Genomic DNA, 21,884 nt, shown 5'->3' with positions numbered 1-21,884 from the left:
GCTTTCATAGCTGGGAGAAGAACCTTCCACCCTCGGTTACACCCCTGATCAGTGAGTGGTGAGGGTGTCTGTCCAACTTGCCCCTGCATAACAGGAGCCAGCCACCGCTGAACAGCAAGCCCCAAGCATCCGTTGCAGGACCTGAGGTGAGTGATGGGAGATGCAGGAGTACTTTTCCTCGAAGCACTAGACCACTTCCTCACTGGGAATGGGAGCCAGGGGGATAGATGACGAGCTGCGTTCTCCACTTTAACACCAAGAAGGATCTGGGCTGGACGGAAGGAAGGCTGGCAGGATTATGAGGCCCAGAGATGAATCTTCAAGAGAGGCTGCAAAGGCTGTGGTGTTTAAAGGAACAGAATGAAAAGGCTCTGAGGGAGACACTGAGGCATGGAGCTGCGTACGTGACGGAGACTATTGGGTGCTCGTCCTGCACCCCTCTGGCCCGTGTGTTGGCAGCATTCCAGAGAAAGGTCTTCTCCCGCCTTCCTGCCCAGGCTACGGCTGGAACTGAGTGGCTTCAGGTGTGAGACCAGGGCCCAGAGTAGGACAGGTTCTTAAAAGTTTGTGGAAGGAAGTAAGAAAGAAAGGGAGGGAGGGAGGGAGAAAGCAGAAAGGAAAGAAGGAAAGAAGAAAAGCAAAGGGAAAAGAAAGCAGGGAGAAGAAACTCTCTGCATACGGGTGTGACAAACAGATAATGGGTTACCATCCCCCAGCTTGGGGCCTCTTCAGTCATCCTGCGGGTGCTTCAGTGGGAGGTTTTAAGGTGATTCACCTGGAAATCTGATTCTTCCCTCTTGTTTAGCTCCCTGAAAAGTTAATTCTTTGAGTCAGGGGTGAGTCGGTCAGTTGAGGTGGCAAAGTGAGTGTGTGACCCTAACCTACTGTCTGGGCCCCCCCTGTGGGCCAGGACTGACCCCTGGGCTCCCTCGTGATGAGAAAGTGGGATGGTCTTCTCCTGGGGAAGAAGAAAAGACCTGCCCAAGGGTGGGTGCCTGGTGACTTCAGGACAGAGCTCAGACAAGCGAACGCCTGGTTAAATTCCCTCTCCTCCTGAGTTTAGAGAACGTTCTACACATGTTCTTTGGCACTTTAACAGCCCGCCTCCCAATTTCTTCACTCTTCTTGGTTAAATTCTGACCGGCCAGTTGTCAGCTGGCGAGCACTGTCATGGAGCAAGGAAGGAGGTGTTGGGTGTGGGGGATGTGGGTAGGCATGGTGGGGAAGGGCAGAGAGACACGAGATCAGCGGGTATGAGATGGAGGGGCAGAAAGACCCACACCCCACCCCAGCACACCCCAGCTAGGCCGCATGTTCGCAATATTCTAAACTGGGAACTTCCCCTGGTCTCAGGTTGCACATCAGTGTGTCCCCGGAGGTGGCTGAGGGAGAGCCAAGGAGCATTATTCTGGGTATGCTACTGCTGGGGCAGAAGACCTACCTCAGTGGGATGCCTCTCTTTCTTCCAGCAGGATCCTCCTGGCCCTTCCTTTGCTGCAGATGGGCTTTCCAGGGCAGACAACTGCCCTCCTCTGCCTGAGTCTAATCCTGCTTCTCTGGAGCCAGGCGCCAGGGGTCCAGGGCCAAGAGTTCCAGTTCGGACCCTGCCGAGTGGAGGGAGTGGTTCTCCAGGAACTGTGGGAGGCCTTCTGGGCCATGAAGGACATTGTGGTGAGTGAAGTGTTGTTCTGGACCCGGCTGCGGGGGTTCCGTGAGTGCAGGAGACTATTTTATGATTAGGGAGCCCTTTCAACTTGCTAATTATTTTCCTATATGATAACTTTACGGAGTCAGAGGCATCACAAGCACGCATTTCCTCTTGCACATGAGGAGACCGAGGCTCAGAAGGATATGGTCAATCTCCAGAAAAATAAATTAGCCTAAGGGGAAATAAAGGGGTGCTGATTCATCTGGGTTTCATCTATGTGCGGGGGGCAGGGGCATGACACTCCACCAACCAGAAGTCATGGGAACTGCTTTGAGACCCGCTGGAGTTTTCACCAACTGCTTTGCCAGGCTCCTGCTAGTCCGTTCCCACCTGCCAAAGCTTTAGCTAATGGTAAAAAGGATGGCTAATATTGAGGTCAGAGGGGGCAGCTGGTGAAACGTGACTGAGAATTTCCCTGGGTCCTGAAGGTGACCCAGTACTCACACTGGCAAATGCACTCCTTAAACAACGATTCAGATTTGGGCAGAAAGAGGGAGCTTAGTGAGGTGGCCTGTGGGAGGGGAGAGTGCTGGACTGGGGACAGGACACCTAAGTGTGATCTTAACCTTGAAACCAGGCACAAAACCCTTCCCCCATCAGTTTCCTTGTTTTCACATTGAGGAGGTGGGAAAATGAGCTCTAAAGGTCATGAATGCTTTGACGATAAACTGAGAATTGGAGGATATGGCTGGTTGCAGGGGAAGCTCCAAAGGCAAGAGGCAGCTCAGGGGTGCAGCCCCCACCCCACGCCAACCCCCATGGAATATGGAGGCAAAACCCTGCCCTGAGTCGTTCTTAAACCAAATAGGCTTATTTCCTCCTGACCAAAGGAACCAAACAGGTCCCACATCAGGGCTCTCAGAGCTCCTGGGATTCCATCTGCCTCTGGTCGTTAAGCTTAGTGATTTCTGTGGCTGGAAACTTGTACCCTCACCCCAGGGGCTACCTCAGCTCGGCCCTTCCTGGGTCCTCCCTTGGTTCTTCTGGCTTCTGAGATCTCAGACTGGATAGATTTGGGGGCCAGCATGTATTTGCAGGGTTGGTTTCTGTACTGCCCCTCAAGCTGGACACATCTTTCTTTCTATTCCCAAAGCAAGCCAAGGATAACATCACGAGTGTCCGGCTGCTACGGAAGGAGGTTGTGCAGAACGTCTCGGTAATCAGACTTTGGGGAAGGACTATGCCTCTCTCCGGTGGCTTGGTTTCTACGGGGGGTCTAGGGGAGGCTGATAGAGACCACTTCTACCCAGACTGAGCCTACACAGGAGAGCGCTGGGCAGTGAGCCAGAGAAGTCAACGTCTGGGTCATTACCCCAGTGTCTGGGTGACATGGGTATGTATGTATGGGGGCATGGAGGGTGGCGCGGATTGAGGCTTGTAAGCATCTTTCTCCATTTAGCCAGAGTTTCTAGGATTCAACATCTCCTTAGGTCTCATTTGTTCCCATTCTTCTTTTTCACTCATTACTGTTGTCCCCTCACCCAACTAGGCAGTCGGCAAGCACATGTACTGAGCCCTGATCCCTGCAAGGCACTGAGCTTCACTCTGGCGCTCAACGGGGGCTCAAGTGCAACCCCTGTGTTTCAGGGTGTTAGTTTCTTTTCTCTTTTCTCTTTCCAGTTCTTTCCCTGGACTCTCAACTCTGAACCACCTAGTGTCGGGTGCTTCCCAGGGTCCATCACCCCCCACACACACCCGCACAGCTATTAGAGAGGCCAGGTAGTGTAGACGAAAGAACATTAAACAGGTGGGGAATCAGGACTCCTGGGACCTAGGTCTGTGTCTGCCATTGACTGGCTGTGTGTCTCTGCTCTCCGGGTCTGTGGTTCCTCCAGGAACCCAAAGGTGCCACTCTGCGTGCCCCTGAAGGCTCCTTCAGAGCTAATTTTTATCAACATCTTCTAGAAGATCTCTTTCTCTGTGTTCTTATCTTGCCTCACGTGGCATGTGGGTTGTTCATCTGGAGCCAGGGTGGGCAGAGGGCTTGGCTCTGCAGTAACCCAGGTCCTCCCCAGGGCGCCGAGAGCTGTTACCTCATCCATGCCCTGCTGAAGTTCTACTTGAATACCGTTTTCAAAAACTATCTGGATAAGGCAGCTGACTCCAGGATCCGGAAGTCATTCTCTACTCTGGCCAACAACTTTTTTGTCATCGTGTCAAAACTACAACCCAGTGTGAGTAGAACAACGCTGTGACCAGCGGACCACCGGAAATGACGTATTTTGAGAAGATGTCCTTCCTCCCCTTATCCAGTTCTGGCTTTTATTCCATGACAGGGATTCAGTGCTGTCATGGGAAAGAGCACAGGCTCTGGACACTAGCAGTTCCGGATTCAAGTTTAGCTCTGCTTCTAACCAGAGTGATCACCCTTTGCAAAGCAACCTGAGCTTCATTTTTCTTATCTATAAAATGTAGATAATCACCCCTACGTGGCCAGATTGCTGTGAAAATGAAAGGAGTCAGCCCCCATCACTGGTGGGAGTTCAGCAGCGGCTACCTTGAGAATGTGGGATTCAGAGCTGGCCTGGGGAACCCCTCCGGCATCACTAGGAAGGAGTGGGAGGGGGCTTGCCTCTGCTGCTACCCAACACCTGGCACAATTTTTTTTTCTGTTATCCAGAAGGAAAATGAGATGCTTTCTATCAGTGAGAGTGCACGCAGGCGGTTTCTGCTGTTCCAGAGAGCATTTAAACAGGTAATCAAGGCCAGGATTCAAGAGCTTGCCTATCCACCAGTAGACTAGCCTGAACTGTCACACGAGGGGGCCTCAGACGCCTCATGCAGAACTCTCTGCAGGTGACTCCACCAGGCGTGCCCCAAAGCCACCAAATTTTGCACAAGCACAGGTATATTTGCATCAATTATCATCTACTTTGCACAAGCTCCACAAACTACACATTTTTGTGCCAGTTTTCATATTAAAATGCTTCTCTATTTCCCTACAAGATGATTTCATTATTAAGGACTTTCCCTGTGGAAGTTTTATGAATACTTGAGCTGGGCAGTTGGAGTCTGAGGTGGGCCCCCTACCCCAAACACGCACTATCTATCTGCAGTAATTTTCATAATGCTGAAATGGTCTATTTTATGAGAAAAAAAAAGCATGGGAAAATATATTACTGTCTACCAAGTAAAGACAACAAAGAAAATCCAAATTTCATCCACGTATATATCAAAAATATATGATTTTGATCACTTTTTTGAGGAACAGATACATCAGCCTAAAAATAAATGGTGAAGAGTATACAGAGGAAGGAGGCCAGCTGGACCTCAGTTTCTTCATCTGCATAATAGACTCAGGAGGTGGCAAAATCCACCCCACACAGGGATTCTATAGTTCTTGCTATCAGGAACTCCAGATGTTTTTCCCTTGTTCCTTTACCCACTGCTACTCACTGTCCTTTTGTCCTCACTTCCTCCCCCGCCCCTGTGAAGCAACAAGTGATGGGTGGGTACGCTCATCAGAGGCCATCCCAGAGGTGATACAGCCAGCTCCAGGAGTGGTAGGTGGCAAGGAAACCTATTCTCGCGGCTAATATGGTAGATCTTCAACACTCCTTTCTCTTTAGTTGGACATACAAGCAGCCCAGACCAAAGCCTTTGGAGAAGTGGACATTCTCTTGACCTGGATGGAGAAATTCTACCAGTTCTGAATGCTGAGACCAGGATACCCTCCTTGTTCTCCATGTCATTTCAAATGTTCCATATCCTTTCCTGTGATGTTCTCACCCTTAACAATGGATTTCATTCTTGGCCAGGCTTATCCTCAAAGACTTCATTGTTTAAGTGGCCCCACAGACAGTCATGGAAAGTTCTCTTGGATGCTGTGAATAATCTACAAAGTAGATTTCTAAATTTATTACAACTCTATTTAATTCCTGTCAGTGTTTTAACTGATGCCATATTTATTTGTCAGACTGTCAGTTCTGTGTAGGCAGCAGGGACAGTGCCCCATGCTTCTTTTTTATCCTCCACAATGCTTGACACCATGTGAGGCAGTGGATGAGTGCTCAGTAAATGCTTAATAAACTGGATTTTTTTTGTCTGTCTTTGAATTATTGAGGAACAATGAGGGGTGCTGGGATATGAAGTTGCACTTCAGAGCATAGAAACCATATTGCCATGAGATCTGCAGGAACACAGCACTGGGTGCAGGCAAGGGGCATGAGTTTGGAATGTAAATGATGGAAGATACAATGCAAGATAAGTGCCCAGCACAAAGCAGGCTCACTGAACATTTCATTTCTCCCCACCCCATTCTTATCATCCCTTCTGCTTGGGGGCCCTCCTTTCTTATACTACTCATTCTTATCTGCGGCTCGAGAGGAGCCATTGTCAAGCTGACATTTCTAATGGTGTCATCATACTACTGTCCAATCTTGATGATACTCCCTGCTGATAAGAAGCAGGGAACTCAGTCTGGCAGCCTCTTCTTCCTAAGTGTGGGGAAGTGCCCAGTAAGGCTGAGTTAATGCATCCAGGAAAGGTCTTCTTTTTAATAGCAAGACTGGATGTTCTCCATTCTCAAGCTCTGGCTGGACTTTGTAGTTGACTTCAGTCCAAAGATGTAATGTCTGCCTATGCCCTTGCCCAGAAAACTTAAGAGAAGGTATATGTAGGGGGCGGGGGGTATCTCTCCTTCCATGACATAAGTGCTATTGCAGATCACCTGGCCCTCCCAGAAGCCACTTTCCTCCCCTACCTTGCCAGAAGTTACCTGGCAAAGAGATGAAGGGGCATTTCTGAACGCAGAGAGATGTAACGGTTTGGGATGGCCAGTACAGACCAACATTAAGTGCACAAATATCACTGCTAAGCCATGGAAGGAGACGAAGAGATGACGCAAACTATCCTATTTTTTAAAAAGGGGAGACACTGGGGTCAAGGGACTTATGTACATCAAGGGAGGGAGACAGTAAGGAGGATTTAGAAATATATATATATATATATATAATCACTAACACTAATAAGCATGGTTCTGAAAATTTACAACGTTTCGTCATATCAAAAAAAAAAATGTCCTTACCATAGGACTCAAGATGAATAGAAGCTCACTAGTAAGAGCCAGCCTCAAGATCAGGGCAAAGAAGTTGCCAGGGGCATTTCATTCCTGGTTCCTTCCTAACTCACAGGACTGAGGCATGCCTTCACTATGAGGTCCAGGGGCTTTCTATCGGTGTGACGCCCAAGCCTGAGGGAGTCTCCCAAAGCAACACTATACCTACGCCCTAGCCTGATGCCGTGAGTCTAGAGCCAGGGCAGCGGAGACCCTATGATCAAAGACACTCTGCAAATCCCATGGCTTGGGAAGAAGCAGGCAGCACTGGGACAAATGCTCTGCACGCCCAGAGCCCACTTGAAAACCACAGGGGGCTGCAGAGGTGTGCAAGAAGAGCTGGGAGGGGTTACTGAGCTATTCTCAAGAGAGACAGGAATAAGACTTGAGGTTGGCGTGGGAGGTAATGAGGGCTCTGAAAACAGAGCAAGTATTGGAAACCAGCAGCTAGACAGGATTCATTGGCACCAAGGTCTGGGCCCAGGGGGACAGCTGGATAGGTGAGTCAGGCAGGGAATATTGACATAATCATCTGAATCAGTGTCCTCCGCTTTGGCAGCAGGCTTGTAGTAGAGGCTCACATATTCACAGCTGGTCTTCAGAGATGGGGCATGGAGACAGAGAGCTTCAGACACCTGGGAACAACCAAAGAAGCATCACTGGATCTGGGTAGGGTGATTTTAGTATCTCTCCAGATAAATTTCCACAGTGGGCAATGGCGGGTATGTGCATGGTTGCCGGTTTCTAGAAGGCAAAGACACAGAAGTGGCTCAGCCTCGGGCAGTTTCAGGATGGCGTCTCACCCCAGATAACTGGAAACCACTTAGATCTAACGTGGGCAGGAAATGCCTGAAAGGAGGCTCAGGCTTAAGTCATGTGGCTAAGCATGGGTCTAAAGGAGACTCAGCTGCCAGAGGAGTTTCCCCTCTGGGATTAGATGGTATGACTTGTGGAATAAATATGCATGTTCTTAGGGAGTTATTCAGAAGCAGCGTGAGTCAACCCCTGCACCTCTGTAAGGACTAAGAGAGGCTGTGATGTGGCATAACAGTACATTCCAGGAAGGTGCTGGGTAGGGAAGAGGAGGAAGGTGGTAGGCCACTTGGGCACAGTGGTGTTCCTCTTCCCCGGAAAGTAACCTCAGGATCATCCACCTTCAGAATGGGTCATTTCTTGGGAGGACAGGACTGTGCCATGATTCCAACACTGCACAATTATCATAACATCCACCCAAGAAAGCTTCTGTAGGGAGAGTCACCTATTGAAATACAAGTGCTGAGAGCTACAAGTCCAGCCGCACAAGCACAGTAGGCACTCAGGAAGTGCTCAGTCATGGAAAGGAACTATTACTTTGTGAACTTTAGCAGAGAGGGAATGAGCTGCAATTCGCTGCAAAAATATATCTCCTACTGCTTGTTACAGTTCATCATTTAAGATTAATTTATTCTGCTTGAAAAATCAAGAGGCTCCCTATGAAAGCTAGAATATTGAGCCATTAACAATACACCCCTTGTGGTGGACTGGTTCGGTCAAGATTTTTGTCTCTAATGGTGGGAATAAGAATTTCAAGCAGGGACGAAGAGTAAGATTTGAGCAAGGTACAGGCTCAGGTGAGGGTGTGAGTGGCAGCAGCGAAGTTCAAGAGGAAAGGGCTGCTGTAAAGGTAGATGGTGCCGCTGGACCGTACCTACACAACTATGAACCTTCTCTAACAGACGCGGGTAACAGCAAGGTCAAGAAGCTGGAGGTGACTGTGGCAGAGCTGTCACTTGTTACTGGGTATCACCATCCCTGTTTAGCAAGGCACACAATTATCCAGTTAGGGGCTCCATTTCTCAGTCTCCCTTGAAGACAGGTGTGGTTACATGACTAAGTTATGGCCAGTGGGATGTGACTGGGAGGTATGTGTGAAACCCCAGGGTCATGGTCTTAAAGAAGCACCTTTCACTTTCTCTTATGGGCTGGAATGGAGACATGGTGCTGGTGATCGAGCATTGGCGGTGGACCAGGCGAGACTCCAGAGACTCCAAAACAGGTGTCTGAGTCCCTGGATGACCAGATGGCTTTGGCCACCGCTTCCTGGCCCCCTGCCTTAACTTGGGAGGAAAACAGGCTTCCATCTTGTGAGCCCTATGGTTTGGGGTCTGTTGCGTTAGCTTTGTCTATACCCTAATTAAAACAAGAGCATTCACCACACTTAGTTTTTTCCTGGTTCCTGAGGCAATAGTAGTAGTAGTTTTTAACTACTGTGGGCTACTTTAGAGAATAAAATAGTTTCTCTTCTTAATTTGGATAAACAAAAATGAATGGACAGTTTAAATACTTTTAACCCATCTGCCAATGGCCATCCATAGACACAGGAGCTCCCTATGTCCATTCATAGATTTCCAGGGGAATCCTCCTCACCCAAGCGTTGAATCCTATCTACATCTTGACATCTGTCTGCCAAGTCATCCTCTAGGCCAGGCTTACTACCTCCAGCGATGGGCAAGTACCTCCTCTCATCCTACAGAGTTTACTAGAAAGTTCTTCCTCATATTAAGGTGAAGCCGGGTAGCTTCCAATCCCTTAACACCTCCTGGAAATCGCCTTTCTTTCACAAGAAAGTCCTTCTCTGTTTGTAGAGTTGCCATCCATCGCCTCTGCTGAGCGCCTATTTATCCCACGGTAATGCTTGGCTAGAAGCCAGGTAACGAAGTCTACCACAATTGTTGGGCACTCAGTCTACCGACACCCTCAAAGGAGGAAACTGACACAACCTCTTCCCAGACTCGGGGCCCAGGAGCTGCTGGGAAAGCCTTGCCCTCCGGCTAATGGGCAGCTCCAGGAACCGCCCCCGGGCCCAGCCCAGGTCTAGGGCCGCCCTTCAGGCCGCGGCTGCCAATCAGGGACGGGGCGGAGCTTACCTGGGGAGCGGCAGGGGGTGCCGACGCTCTGAGGCCTGGGAGAGGTACCTCCGCCTGACCTAAGGGGACAGGGAGACGGAGGTGAGGGCGTGGCCGCGGCCTGGCCCGCCCCCGGCCCGCCCCTGGGCCCTCCCCCGGCCCGCCGGAAGCCTTGGGGAGGCGGAGCGGGAGCCGAGGCGCGGGGCGTTCCTGGAGGCGCGGAGCTTGGGTGCAGCCTCGGCGTCCGCGCAGTTTCTGCGGCTGCTTCGCGCTCACGGGCCCCGCCCCCTCCGGCCCGGCCCGCAGTCCCTGGCTCGCCCAGCCTCCGGCTCACCCTCAGCGTCCGCCGCCCGTGCCCGCCGCGGGCAGGCGCTGTAGACGTTCTGGATGCGCGGCGGCTGCGACGCGCGGGGCCGATGCAGCGGAGGCCGCTGGGATGCCTCCAGGGCGCGCATCCTCACGGCCACTCTGCGGACCCGCCTGGAGAGGGCTGCCCGGCAAAGCCGCGGGGAAAGAGGAGAAAGGCGTCGGGGGCCCGTGGCCACCGTCGCTGCCCTCGGGTCCCAGGAAACTACAGGCTGTCTCCCTCCCCGGGCCTTGGCCGGGTCTGCAGTGGAGATGCTCTGAATGTATGAGGCACAGCCTCGCCCTCCACCGAAGACCAAAGGGTTCAGGCCGCCCTCCTCGTCCCCATTTCCAGACGGTTGACCCCCTCCCACGTTTCTAGTGCCCCAGTCTGCTCATCTGGAGCTCCTGAGTTTCCCTTGGGAGGGTTGACGGGGTAGGGGTAGGAGGGAGGTTCCAGTGGAGTCTGAATGTTCTTGGCCCTTCTCACAGCTCACCTCACCCTGAGCCCACAGCCGCTCACCTTTCCTCCTTTGAATGACCCTTTTCATCAACAGCCCCAGCAGCGCCAGCAGGATGAGGGCCAGGGTGGTGGGGACCAGGATGTGAAATCCTTGGTCTTCCAACCCAGGCACGGGGTCCTGGTGGAAGGCTCTGAGGAAGGAAGGAGAGGGAGAGGGAAGGAAGAGATCTGTGAGGAAGGGAGGGGGAGGTTTAAGGTAGCACTCCCAGGAGCCAACTTTTTTGGAGATGGCTCAGAGGTTTGTCCATTTGTTAACAAAATCCTCCCCCACCACCCCCGCCCCCAAGGAGCCTTGTCTATGGAGTCCTGAAAACTGGATCCGAATTCAGGTTCAGCTTTCTACTGGCTGTGTGATCTTGAATCAGTCTCCAAACCTTGCTATGCCTCATTTCTGGGGAAATGGGTTTAGTAATGCCTATTTCACAGAACTGTTCAAGAATGAAACAAAATTGTAGGTATAAAGAAGTGAAAGTACCTGGTCCAAGCAGCAATCAGTAAAGGTCAGTTCCCCTTCTGTTTGCAGCTCATTTCTTTACAAGATTAGTGCAAATACTAAACAAGTTAAGTTTCTTATAACTGTGGGAAAGATGTTTCTCTCATGGGGTTGCCCTCTGCTTAGAAGGTCTTCCCTCCATTTTCTCTACAGATGAAATTTTACTTTCCTTAAAGGGTCAATACATCAGTTCTCTTTTCTTCTGCAATCACGGCAAACTAGAATCAATTTTTTCTCACTGTCGTCAGTTCTTGTGTTTATACAGGTTACAACCCTTATCACAGTCAGACTTGCATTAGTAAAATAAGACCCGAATATTGCATGTTTTCATCTTTCTTACATTTTCAGGACAGAGCACAATGCCTGGCAGATAGTAGAAACTAAGAAAATGTTGGTCGAGGGACACCTGGGTGGCGCAGTCGGTTAAGCTTCTGACTCTTGGTTTTGGCTCAGGTCATGATCTCAGGGACGTGAGAGTGAGCCCCCAGATGGCTCAGTGCTAAGCACAGAGTCTGCTTGCAATTTTCTCTCCCTCTCTCTTTGCTGCTCCCATTTGTGCTCTCTCTCTCTCTCTCTCAAATAAATAAATATTTTAAAAGAAAAAGAAAATGTTGGTTGAATTGACCTGAATTCTTCTCCACTGGGAGGCTGGTGTAGTCTATTGAGCGAGGAATCGGGAGTCCTGGTTCTATTTGAAAGCACATAGTTTTCATGACCCAGTTCCTCATCTATAAACCCAAATGATGTTGGAGGTCCTTTTCCTCACTAACATGCTTCCTTTGCTTAGGTAAAAATAATTCCAATTCTTGCAGGTTTTCTTTAGAGACTGCTCTAATGCTGCCCCCTAGTGGTCTATTGCACCACTTTCCTGGGTGTGCCCCAGCCTCTAGGCCAGCGCGGTCTAGTAGAAATGCAATGTCACAGTAATTTTAAATTTCCTAGTGGCCACATTGAAAAAGTAAGAAAAAACAGATGAAACTAATTTTAATAGTTAATAGTTTCATAGTTATTTTATTCTTATTTAGTTCCCCATCAAAGCAGATCTGAATGAATGCTGAGTGACTTAAAGATTTGGGTCTCATTTCTACAGGATCTCCTGCTGTGACATGGACAAGTGCATTCTTGTCATTGGACTAACGAGCTAATGTGCTACACTCACAGGTAGTATAGTCCACAGCGGCCTAGAGACAAGAAGGGTCTCCGTTGGCAGATATTGCTGGAAGAGTTCAGCGGATCTCCTAACTCTAGACTACTTTGCCTGACCTCTAGCCCATCCTGGATGGTGGAGACCTCTTACCTCTGCCTGTGAAGCCTGGTGTGATAGTTGTAGCTGGCTGTCTGGGGCCTAAGCAGCCCCTCCGGAGCTGAGGTCTTTGAGGCTGTGGTGGATGGCAGCAAGGTTGGGGACTTGGCAGCTGCTACTGAAGACGCTCTGGAAACTCGAAGGTGGTGAGGGGCTGGGGTGGTGGGGGAGGAGTGGATTTCTGGAGGGGCCTTAGTCCTTTCAGCTGGCGTGGTAACTGCAGGAGATAGCAGAAAAAAGTGACCTTCCCTATGCATACTGTAGTCTCCAGCAGGAATGGATCACCCTCTCTTTCCTGAACACACTCTTTCCCTTTATCTAGACTCTGCATTTGCAGTCCTCATGGCCTGAAATGCCTTCTTAGCATGTCCTCTACACCTAGAAAATTCGATGTATATTTGCTTCAAAATGCCATTTCCTCCAGGAAGCCTTCTCTGACTTCCCAGGCACAAGAGCTTGCCCTCTTCTGAGCATGGAGAAAACCCTGTTCATAATTCCATCCCCACTCTGCTTTATGCTTGCCTGTTCTCCTGCACCCCACATCCATCAGTCACAACCTTGAGCATATGGTACACTGAGTTACACTATCCCTCTTGGCACCCAGCAAAGTCCTCTAGTGTAACAATTGTTCGATTAATGTATCTACCTCACAAGATAGATGTGAGGATGTGATGGAAATATTGCACGTCAAAATGCATTTAAAACAGGAAAAAGATATAGGAATGTAAAGGTACCATTAGTATAATCATCAGTCTTTTCATTGCAAAATAGAATTGTTAAAATCGCTGTATTCCAGCAAACGTAGACAGCCCTATCGGGAACAGGAGGCCTGAGGACCTCTGACTGGAAAAGGTCTGCCCAGTCTTGGTTTCCACAAGTCATTCATAAAAGAGCTAAGATTTTGTGAATGGAGCACAAACTCCATTACTTGTGGTGCCACCTGGTGGTGATGTGTAAGTCCCGCAACTAGTTCCAAGCGACAAGACTTCAGGATGGGCTTGAAGGACATAGGACGCTAATCTCAGGGAGGTACCCTCTCCCAAGACAGGGAAATACCCATCTGAGACTCAGCTGTGTTTCGCCAACCATTCGATGAACTGAACACATCCCCCCTCCTCCACTGTCACAATGCCACATCATCTCTCCCACTTTCTCTCCTACCCTAGCTTTGGTGAACTGACCTTTAGGTATGAATTCAAAAGAACTGTCATGCACAGGCATCTGGAGCCAAGGGGGCACCGGCATGTGCAGAAATTTATGAAGCCAACGTGGAGGCTCAGGCATTGGCTCCTCTTCCCAGAATAGCTCATACTCTATGGAGGCAAGGGGAATACATTAGTGGGCTCTGAGAGCAGCCTGAGAATGGGGGAAGGGATGCTGGTAGGAGTTGAAGCTGACCCAAGTAGGGTGGATATGGCAATGAGGGGATGAGGGCAGAGTCTACCAGGAAGAGCAGAAAAAGAAATGGGCTGGAGACTTCCCTGAAAGAAATGCATTTTCACCTTCACTCAACCAGCCTTTGCACTAACCACCACTGGGATTCTAGGCTGTGGAATTAGTGCTGCATTTGAGTTAGGAAGTCAGTGGAGGCATGGAGAAAGGTGGGATTCGGGAGAAGACATACAGAAAGGATTAGATTATAAAGTACCAAGTTTGGCCTACAAATGTGGCTTGAAAAATGACTGTCTTTCCTTTATAGTTATCCCTGATATTTCTCATGGGACAACTATGTAGGACAATAATGTCCTTTTGCTTCTAATTTCCACCTGTCTCAGAGCCTCTCCTCAATGTTAAACCCCCACTCCCCTCAGGCCTTGGGTAGGATGGATACAGTACAACACAAGAAGGGTGCTTATCTTGTTCCTTTCATACGGTTTGGACAGGAAATTTGGGGGACTGTGAGATTTCAACTATACAAATCCCAATTATCTTTGGACTGGCTAACATCGTAATAGCACGAGAGTCTGGTGGACTGCTATAGTTCGATGGTTGTCCCAGCCTTCCTGGGTGGAGACATTTGCTAGGTGCACTGAGCTGGGGGCACCTACCGCTGTAGACAGTCAGGGTGACTAGTTGGGTCTTGCCTCGGTCTGTCTTCATGCCTGTCCCACAAGCATAGACTCCACTGTCACTCTTGGTCAGCTCTGTCACCTCTACTAGGAACAGATTCTTATCTGGACAAGGCTTCAGGGTGACTCGGTGCTTGTATTCTTCCTTGACAAAGTTCTTGTTGGACACCACGGTGGCACATCCTCCAGACTCGGCCATTTCCCGGCACAGATAGAGCCTCACATGCATTTGAGGAAGCGGACACTCAATGGTAATGGATCCACCCAGCATTCCCTCCAACTTTACTTCTGGGAGGATCCTCAGAGCCCCAGCCACTGCAGGGAGAGGGAGTTAATGTAGAGGAAGCCTCATTCCCAAGCACATCCCCAACTCCAGCCCTATTTCCAACCCAGGCCCCAGCCCAGCCTCACAATCATCCCTAGCTCCAGCCCCATTTCCATCATCAGACCAAGCCTCAGCCAGCACTTAGCCTTGACCCTCTCCTGATCTCTATTGCCTTGGCCTCATCCTCCACCTCCTCTCATCCCTAACCCTATGTATGTCCTCAGCCCAGCTCTACGCCCTGGTGCCTTTGGCCCAAGCCTGGCCCCCACCCAGACCTCTCCCAGCCTAAGCCTTAACATAACCCTCAACCTCATTCAAACCCAAACCCATAAGATCCCAGACACCAACCCCCTAAGAATATAGTCAAACTACCGCCCCACACCAAGGAAAGATGCTATGCCATGGTGACCTCAAACAGCACATAGTGCCTAAATGACTTTAGTGTGGTGTTGGGAGGCACAGTGTGATTTTGCTGCCAGAGGTTTTCTGTCTAGTTTTGTTTTGCTCAGATCCATTCAGCCAAAACGACTGTTCACCCTTGGTTTCATTTGTTAAATCATTAAAAAACACACACACAAAAACCCAAGCATTTATCAAATGCCTTTCATGTGGCAGGAAGGTAGCTGGCATCCCTCCACGCACAGAATGACTCATTTAGTGGGTGATACAAATGGCCAGTCACTATGGCCCCAGCACAGTGTAATCAATCCCATGGCGGAGATTCACAGCATTCCTCAGAGGCAATGAGCTGAGACACCAGACCCAGGTTGTTGTAGAGGGATGGTGTTGTTGGAGGAAGGGCTTCTAGAAGAAGTGATGTCTCAGTTGTGACCTGAGAGGCTGGGTGTAGAGGGCAGCTTAGAGAATGATGATCATCTTCCCTGAAGTAGGGAACACAAATGGAACCCAAGGGTGTGTGTGTGCGTGCATCTGTGCACAGGTGTACGCACATTGTATGTGTGGAGGGGAGGGTGTGAAGCAGGGAGGAATACATGGTTCATGAGTCCCTGAAATCAAAAAGCTTATGCTTTGGCTGAGAGAAGACAGGTCTAATGCATTTGAGTCAGCTGGAGAAGAGGGTAAGTCCAAGTACGATTAAGTATCAACTAAGTGGGTCCCAATAAGTGTCCACATGTTTCTGGGAAGAGGGGCATAGGGTGAAATGTGTGTGTTGGAGTGGGGCCAGGGGACTGGGTGGAGGAGGAAAGACTCTTCCAGGCAGTGTGTACGACCCTCAAAGAGGCTGGGATAGGAGAGAGAACATGACATGTTCGTGGGGCAGAGAGGAGTTGACAAATTTCTTGAAATTCATCCACTGACCATACATTAAGAAGAGCTCCAACGAGTTTAGTAACATGAGGAGAGTCAAGGAAAGAAGCAGGGCTTGAGGTTTCTGGATGAGCAGAGAATGCTGAGGAGGACGTTCTGGAGAGAGGAGAGAGTGTGGATAACAGTGAAGAGGTAGAAACAACCATGGGAGTGTGAGGTGTGGAAGAGGGGCTGGGAGGGGAGCATTTACAGGAGCACGTTCAAATGTAGGAACATAGCTGGTGCTAATGTGGTGAGGAGAAGCAGGGGCCTAGCCAGACCCATAATAGCTGCCATGGGAACACTCACACAGTAATCCAATGCTGCTTCCAATCTGCTGGAAACTGAGGTGTGTGAGGCAGTCTCATGACTGGAACATGGCAATGGAAGGGTGACCCATTCAAAAGACAAAGACCCAATCACGGGGGTGGGGGAATTACCCAGTGTGACTAGACAGCCCGCACCTGTGTGTGAGGCCCAGCACCTGCCAGTGAACAAGTATTTTTGGACCAACCCAGCCAGAAAGGAGAGTGAATGCTGCTTTCCCAAGAGCAAGATGCTACAATGTGGGCAGAGGCAAGATAGAGCAAAGGGGGGCCATCACCTATGCAGACACCTCCAGTGACCTCACTCTGCTCAGGGATGAGCTTCTGGTAAAGGCTTGGCTTACCCAGATCCTCTGTTATGGGCTGCATGTTTGTGTCCTGCTAGAATTCATGGTTTGAAGCCTTAACCTTCAATGTGATGGTAGTAGGAGGTGGGGTCTTTGGGAAGTAATCAGCGTTAGATGATGTTAGTGGAGCCCTCATAATGGGATTAGTGTCCTCATTCCCTCCATGGACACAAGAGGAAGCCATCTGAACACCCAGGGAGACAGTGGCTGTCTGTAAGGCAGGAAGAGGGCTCCCACCAAGGGCAATATTTGCCAGCACTTTGATCTTGGGCTTCTAGTTTCCAGGACTGTGAGAAATGAGTATCTATTGTTTAAGTCACATTGTCTGTGGTATTTTTTTGAGGCAACCAGAACAGACTAAGGCATCCTTACTGTGCAAACTCTGAACGATGAAACACAAGAAAAGCTTCTGGGTACATCAAACTCTGGTCCCGAGGGAGCACGAGTTGGTGAAATGTGAAATGACCAGACCCCAGCTCTCCTTGGAGTTCATAGTAGCTTCTAACCTGCACTCAAGGCTTAGAAAAGCAGATTTCCCAAAGAGAGAAAAGACCGATATAACCTCCTGGTTTAGAACTTATGCACAAGGGCACCTGGGTGGCTCAGCCGGTTAAGCGTTTGCCTTTAGCTTGGGTCATCATCTTAGGGTCCTGGGATTGAGTCCCGCATCGAGCTCCCTGCTCAGTGGGGAGTCTGCTTCTCCCTCTGCCTCTACCCACCCCCTGCTCGTTCTCTCTCTCTCTAATAAATAAATAAAATCTTTTAAAAAAATCGGGGCACCTGGGTGGCACAGCGGTTGAGCGTCTGCCTTCGGCTCAGGGCGTGATCCTGGTGTTATGGGATCGAGCCCCACATCAGGCTCTTCCTCTATGAGCCTGCTTCTTCCTCTCCCACTCCCCCTGCTTGTGTTCCCTCTCTCGCTGGCTGTCTCTATCTCTGTCAAATAAATCAATAAAATCTTTAAAAAAAAATAGAACTTACGCACAGTGTGTGTAAGATTCATGTTGGAGGAACTTACTAGGTTGATGATGATCTGATCTTCCCTTTTGGCATGGTGGTTACATCTATTGGGGGTGGGGGAGCTGTGGACCTCCATTTTAAAATAAGCATCCTAAGTGCCCTTGACTTTTTGCAATTCTGAACTATATAGCTATATTTCCAAATGATTCTGGGGACTAAAGGGAGGGGTGGAAGAGGTGCCTAAAGGACCCACCCTGCTTAATATCAGTATATTATAGAGGCTGAGATTTTTATGTTTGTCAGATGGAGTGTGAATTTTTTCGTTTCAATGAGAAACGTCCAACTCAACTTCCCATCTCCACATATGCCAACATGTGTGTCCGGGCTGGACATCATCTGCTCTTTGTCCTGTCACAAGGAATGGAGTGTCCGCTCTCCTCCCAAAAGCCAGTCCCTCATCCTGTGTCCTGACTTTGTCCTTCTCACCTTCTTTAGAACATCTCTGGTGCAGCTGTCCCTTTCTCCTCCCTGGACCATTGGTCTCTTTGCTGCCATTGTCATGGCTTACACACTTGTTCTGATATTGCCCGTGTTGAAAAAGCCCTCCATTTACTTTTTGCCTCCCCTTAAGGGGCCATCCCTCTTCTGTTCTCTTTCTCAAACGAGAAGTCATGGAATCCACTTCCACGCCTCCCACTTCCTCTTCCACCTACACCTGTCAGAATTTTGTCTCCAACTTTCCACTAGAACATCTGGTCGAGGTCAGCAAAAATTTTCTTTTTTCCCAAATTTCCTTTTTTCTCCAAATTTTCCTTACATTTGGTGTCTTTGTCTTCAATTACTTGCCTCTTGGGAGCATTTGAGGGAACTGAGCCTTCCCACCTTAAAATGCTTATGTCCTGTGGCTTCTCTGACACCACTCTCTCAATGATGGCTCCTTTTCAATTCCCTTACTTTCTTCTCCTTCTCTATCCACCTCTCAATGCTGGACTGCCCCAGAACCTGGAACTTGGGCTGGTTTTCTTCTCGGTCTTTTCTTACTATCCCCACTCTAGCTCATTTACTCCCATGGCTCATAATGCCAACTTGATGTAGATTTCAGCAGAACAGTTATCTCCAGGCTTGTCCATACCTCTGAGCACTAGAATCGCCTTTCTGATAGCTCCACTTGGACTCTACTTGAATATCTAAGATGTATTTCAAACTTACAATGGCAAAACAAATAGACAAACAACAACAAAAAGAGAATTCTTGATTTCTCTTCCAAAACTTATTCCTTCTAAGCTCTTCCTGTTTCAGAAGATGGCACCAACATCCATCCAACCACTGAAGTCCAAAACTCATTCCCATATTATGTTAAAAAATCAAGGATAAATTTTAGGAGTGCATGTGTGCATGTGTGTGTGTGTGCATTGGGTCACGACATCAAGTGTATGTATTATTATTTTGGGGGTCAAGGTAAAAAAAGATTTGAAAGCTTACACCATGTAATACTGCCTTACTTTATTATGGAACTTCATCTAGGGCTCCAGGCAATGTGGCCTATGGCTTGGGCCCCATGCACTGGTTCCTGGGAACCAGGACCACCCCAACATTTGTACAACCTGGGGTGGAAATAAAGGTCCAAATATTTCATATGTCTAGGTATTTTAAATTTATAAATCAAGCTAATGAACTGTTGAATAAAGTGTGTTCTATACCCCATCTTGGCAAATTCACATACTCTTTAGATGTCCACTCCAAATCATTTCAATGTGAGAAGAATGTTCCCCACATTCCTAGCCTCTGCCCCATCTCCCTTCTTTTCTCATCCCTGGCTCCTGCCCATACCATAAGTGTCCTGGTATGTACATGACAGATAACCCAGCTTATAAGTATTAGCTCCACCCATGTCATTCTGAACTGTCACCTGTGGCTACTCTTTTATAGAATTAGAGCACTAGGATAGAAGACCCAGGATAGAGGCTCACACAGTCATTAAAAGTGGGACCCAAGTTATTTGGACTGGGAACTTGAGGTCTAAAAGAGGGGACATGGGTGGGGGCTTGAGGTGGCCAATCTCCTTGGTTCTGTGAACTCCTCACATAGTGGGGAAGGGCACAAATGGAGAAGGACCAGACCCAGAGCAAGGATCCCTCTGGCCCAGGCTAGAATGGTGGTATTGCTCAGGACAGACTACAGTGGTACAATTTAAGTAACCTTCACTCCTAGAGATCTTCTATCCTGACCCAACCCCTCTCTCCTCTCAGGCCTAAGTCTAGTTAACCATCCACTGGGTTCACACAAACCCGACTACCTCTCACGGAGTCTGACATTTCATTAAGTTGCATTTCCTTAGACTTCTAGGGCTTTTTAATCTTCAACTCAATAAATATTTGACTTTCTTCCATATTCAAGCTATTAGGAAGAAAGCAAATATGAATAAAAAAATAATTTTGACCCTCAAGAGCTTATCATTTAATAAACAAAATGAAGTGAGTATATGCCAAGTCACAATATAAAGCAGAATGAGGTCAGTTATGGGGATTCAGAAGATGGGCTCTGGAAAGTGTTGTATGAAGGGGGTGGGGGCTGCGGTGGACTTTGATGGATAAAAGGTAGAGATGAGAGGAAGGATGTTCCTAGAAGAAGAAATGGCATGAGCAAGAACATGGTGGCAAGAATGTCTAGCACATGTTCAAGGAGGAGTACTCTTTGGCTGGAGGTTAGGGAAGCGCAGGGGAGTGTGGTAAGCTCAGAGGGTAAAAGGGGAGCCCAGGGGATGAGTTTGTAGGTAGTGGGAGTGTTGAAGGTTGCTGGGAAGGGCGATCCTATGATTAGAGTCAAGCATTAGAAATAGTAATCTGGAGCTGCAGGAGGGTCAAGTTGGAGGAAGTGGGAAAGATAGTTATGTGATGACTGTGCATTCTTTTCCTTTCCATTCCCTCTGTTACCTCTCTAGTAGAGACTGCCACTGCTGCTCATTCTGGTAATACTAGTCCAGAAACTATATGAATTGGCCATTGATTGGGTCAAAGTCTGAGTGGGGATAAATGGGAAGAGGTGGTTGAAAAACCATTTGCATTTTGAAGCTAATATCAGAGAAAGTTAGATGGATAGAGTAGCTACCTGGTTTGATGGGGACCAATGAGGAACCTGAAGTAAGGTATTAGGCATGTTTAATTTCAGATCTTCATGGGATATTGAAACAGGAGTTCCCAGAAGCAGCTGTAAATTGAGATGTGGAACTTGGGGAATGGATTAGGGTTACTGAATGGATGAGGGAGTCATCATTTAAAGCTGAAGTTGAAAATTAGCAGTGAAAGAGACCCAAAGAAAGAGAATGCAGAGGTAGGAAGAAAGGAATTTGGAGGCACTTGTTTTAAGATCCCGCATTATCAGGCTAAAATGTCTAGGAGAGGTGACACCTTCAGCCCTCATGAGTCAACACCTGAGCCCCACAAGAGATGTATCTGGAGTGGAGAGACGGGCACAAGCAGAGTGTGGGGAGGGTTTCCCAATCTTCACATGGTTTCCATCCTTATCCTGCCCTAGGCACTGGTCTGCATCTAAATCCATCCAGAAACAGCAGAGCTAGAGATGGCCCGCAACTCCCCTACCTGTGGCCAGTTCAAACCTCATAATATGTGCGGGGTGCTTTCCCGTGGCACTTACCTGGCAGGAAGCAAAGTGACCAAAGCCAGAGGTCCATGGCTCCTTCTAGAGCAAGGTCCCATCCAAGAGGCCCTGGAGACTGGAGCAGGGACCCACTGCTCACCAGGAAACCTTTACAGTCTGGAGCTTGAAAGAGATTTCTGGCCCCACGAGGAGCAAGGCTTTAAAATGAGGAAATGGCAACTCATCTTGTTTGCTAACTAGTTTTAGACTAAAAAAGAAAATACCAGCAAACCACAGCGGAAGTTAGGAATTAAGAAAACATGTTATGTTGAGTGCGAATGGGTCACCAGGGTTCAAAGGGCTTTTAGGCAGCACCTAAAAACTATTAGAAACAGGCATGATATTTCTCTGCCTTAGGCACTTTTTCTTGAAGGGTCCTCCATGCTTTATGTATATTCTTTCTGAGTCAGAGGCACTTGCTTTATCCCTGTCTTCAGGACAAAAGAGACTTATCACCAATTTTCTCTATCTGGAGAAGACCGTGTGGTTAGAAGCTTAGGCCTGAAGTCAGAAGATGCTGGTTTTAGCCCTTGAATTTATTTGATAAGTATTTTGAGCACTACTATATGGGACTGCTAA

The 21,884-nt window shown here is 48.7% G+C and overlaps 2 protein-coding genes across 3 annotated transcripts; one reads left to right on the top strand and one right to left on the bottom strand.

The window, feature by feature from the left end:
• Positions 1–1,215: 1,215 nt before the first annotated feature.
• On the top strand, positions 1,216–5,361 carry IL24 (interleukin 24). Its single transcript, XM_011225055.3, has 6 exons — positions 1,216–1,251; positions 1,501–1,671; positions 2,802–2,864; positions 3,724–3,882; positions 4,329–4,403; positions 5,278–5,361. Exons 1-6 carry the CDS (start codon positions 1,216–1,218, stop codon positions 5,359–5,361), a joined length of 588 nt encoding a protein of 195 aa, XP_011223357.2.
• Positions 4,860–21,491, bottom strand: FCMR (Fc fragment of IgM receptor). 2 transcript variants are annotated; one of them, XM_034666962.1, is made up of 8 exons: positions 21,303–21,490; positions 14,362–14,697; positions 13,495–13,626; positions 12,308–12,530; positions 10,518–10,648; positions 9,984–10,139; positions 9,671–9,729; positions 4,860–7,399 (listed from the first exon to the last, which is right to left on the bottom strand). In XM_034666962.1, exons 1-8 carry the CDS (start codon positions 21,337–21,339, stop codon positions 7,223–7,225), a joined length of 1,251 nt encoding a protein of 416 aa, XP_034522853.1. In that variant the 5' UTR covers positions 21,340–21,490; the 3' UTR covers positions 4,860–7,222. The 2 variants fall into 2 exon arrangements, with proteins under 2 accessions (XP_034522853.1, XP_034522854.1); XM_034666963.1 differs by having other exon boundaries at positions 7,256–7,508; positions 21,303–21,491.
• Between the last annotated feature and the right edge of the window lie 393 nt (positions 21,492–21,884).

Source organism: Ailuropoda melanoleuca, chromosome 8 (assembly GCF_002007445.2).
Source record: "Ailuropoda melanoleuca isolate Jingjing chromosome 8, ASM200744v2, whole genome shotgun sequence".
NCBI lineage: Eukaryota > Metazoa > Chordata > Mammalia > Carnivora > Ursidae > Ailuropoda > Ailuropoda melanoleuca.
The sequence above is the reverse complement of the archived record's forward strand: the minus strand, read 5'-3'. Positions and strand labels throughout refer to the sequence as shown.

Excerpts from the sequence above, each read along its gene's own strand:
- FCMR (XM_034666962.1), bottom strand. The coding sequence starts at position 21,339 with ATGGACCTCTGGCTTTGGTCACTTTGCTTCCTGCCAG. Across the intron at positions 12,531-13,494 it reads TTTTGAATTCATACCTAAAG|TTACCACGCCAGCTGAAAGG; the intron begins GTCAGTTCACCA and ends TATCTCCTGCAG. Across the intron at positions 10,140-10,517 it reads GGTCATTCAAAGGAGGAAAG|CCCTCTCCAGGCGGGTCCGC; the intron begins GTGAGCGGCTGT and ends TTTGCCGGGCAG.
- IL24 (XM_011225055.3), top strand. The coding sequence starts at position 1,216 with ATGGTGGGGAAGGGCAGAGAGACACGAGATCAGCGG. Across the intron at positions 1,252-1,500 it reads GAGAGACACGAGATCAGCGG|ATGGGCTTTCCAGGGCAGAC; the intron begins GTATGAGATGGA and ends CCTTTGCTGCAG. Across the intron at positions 1,672-2,801 it reads GGGCCATGAAGGACATTGTG|CAAGCCAAGGATAACATCAC; the intron begins GTGAGTGAAGTG and ends CTATTCCCAAAG.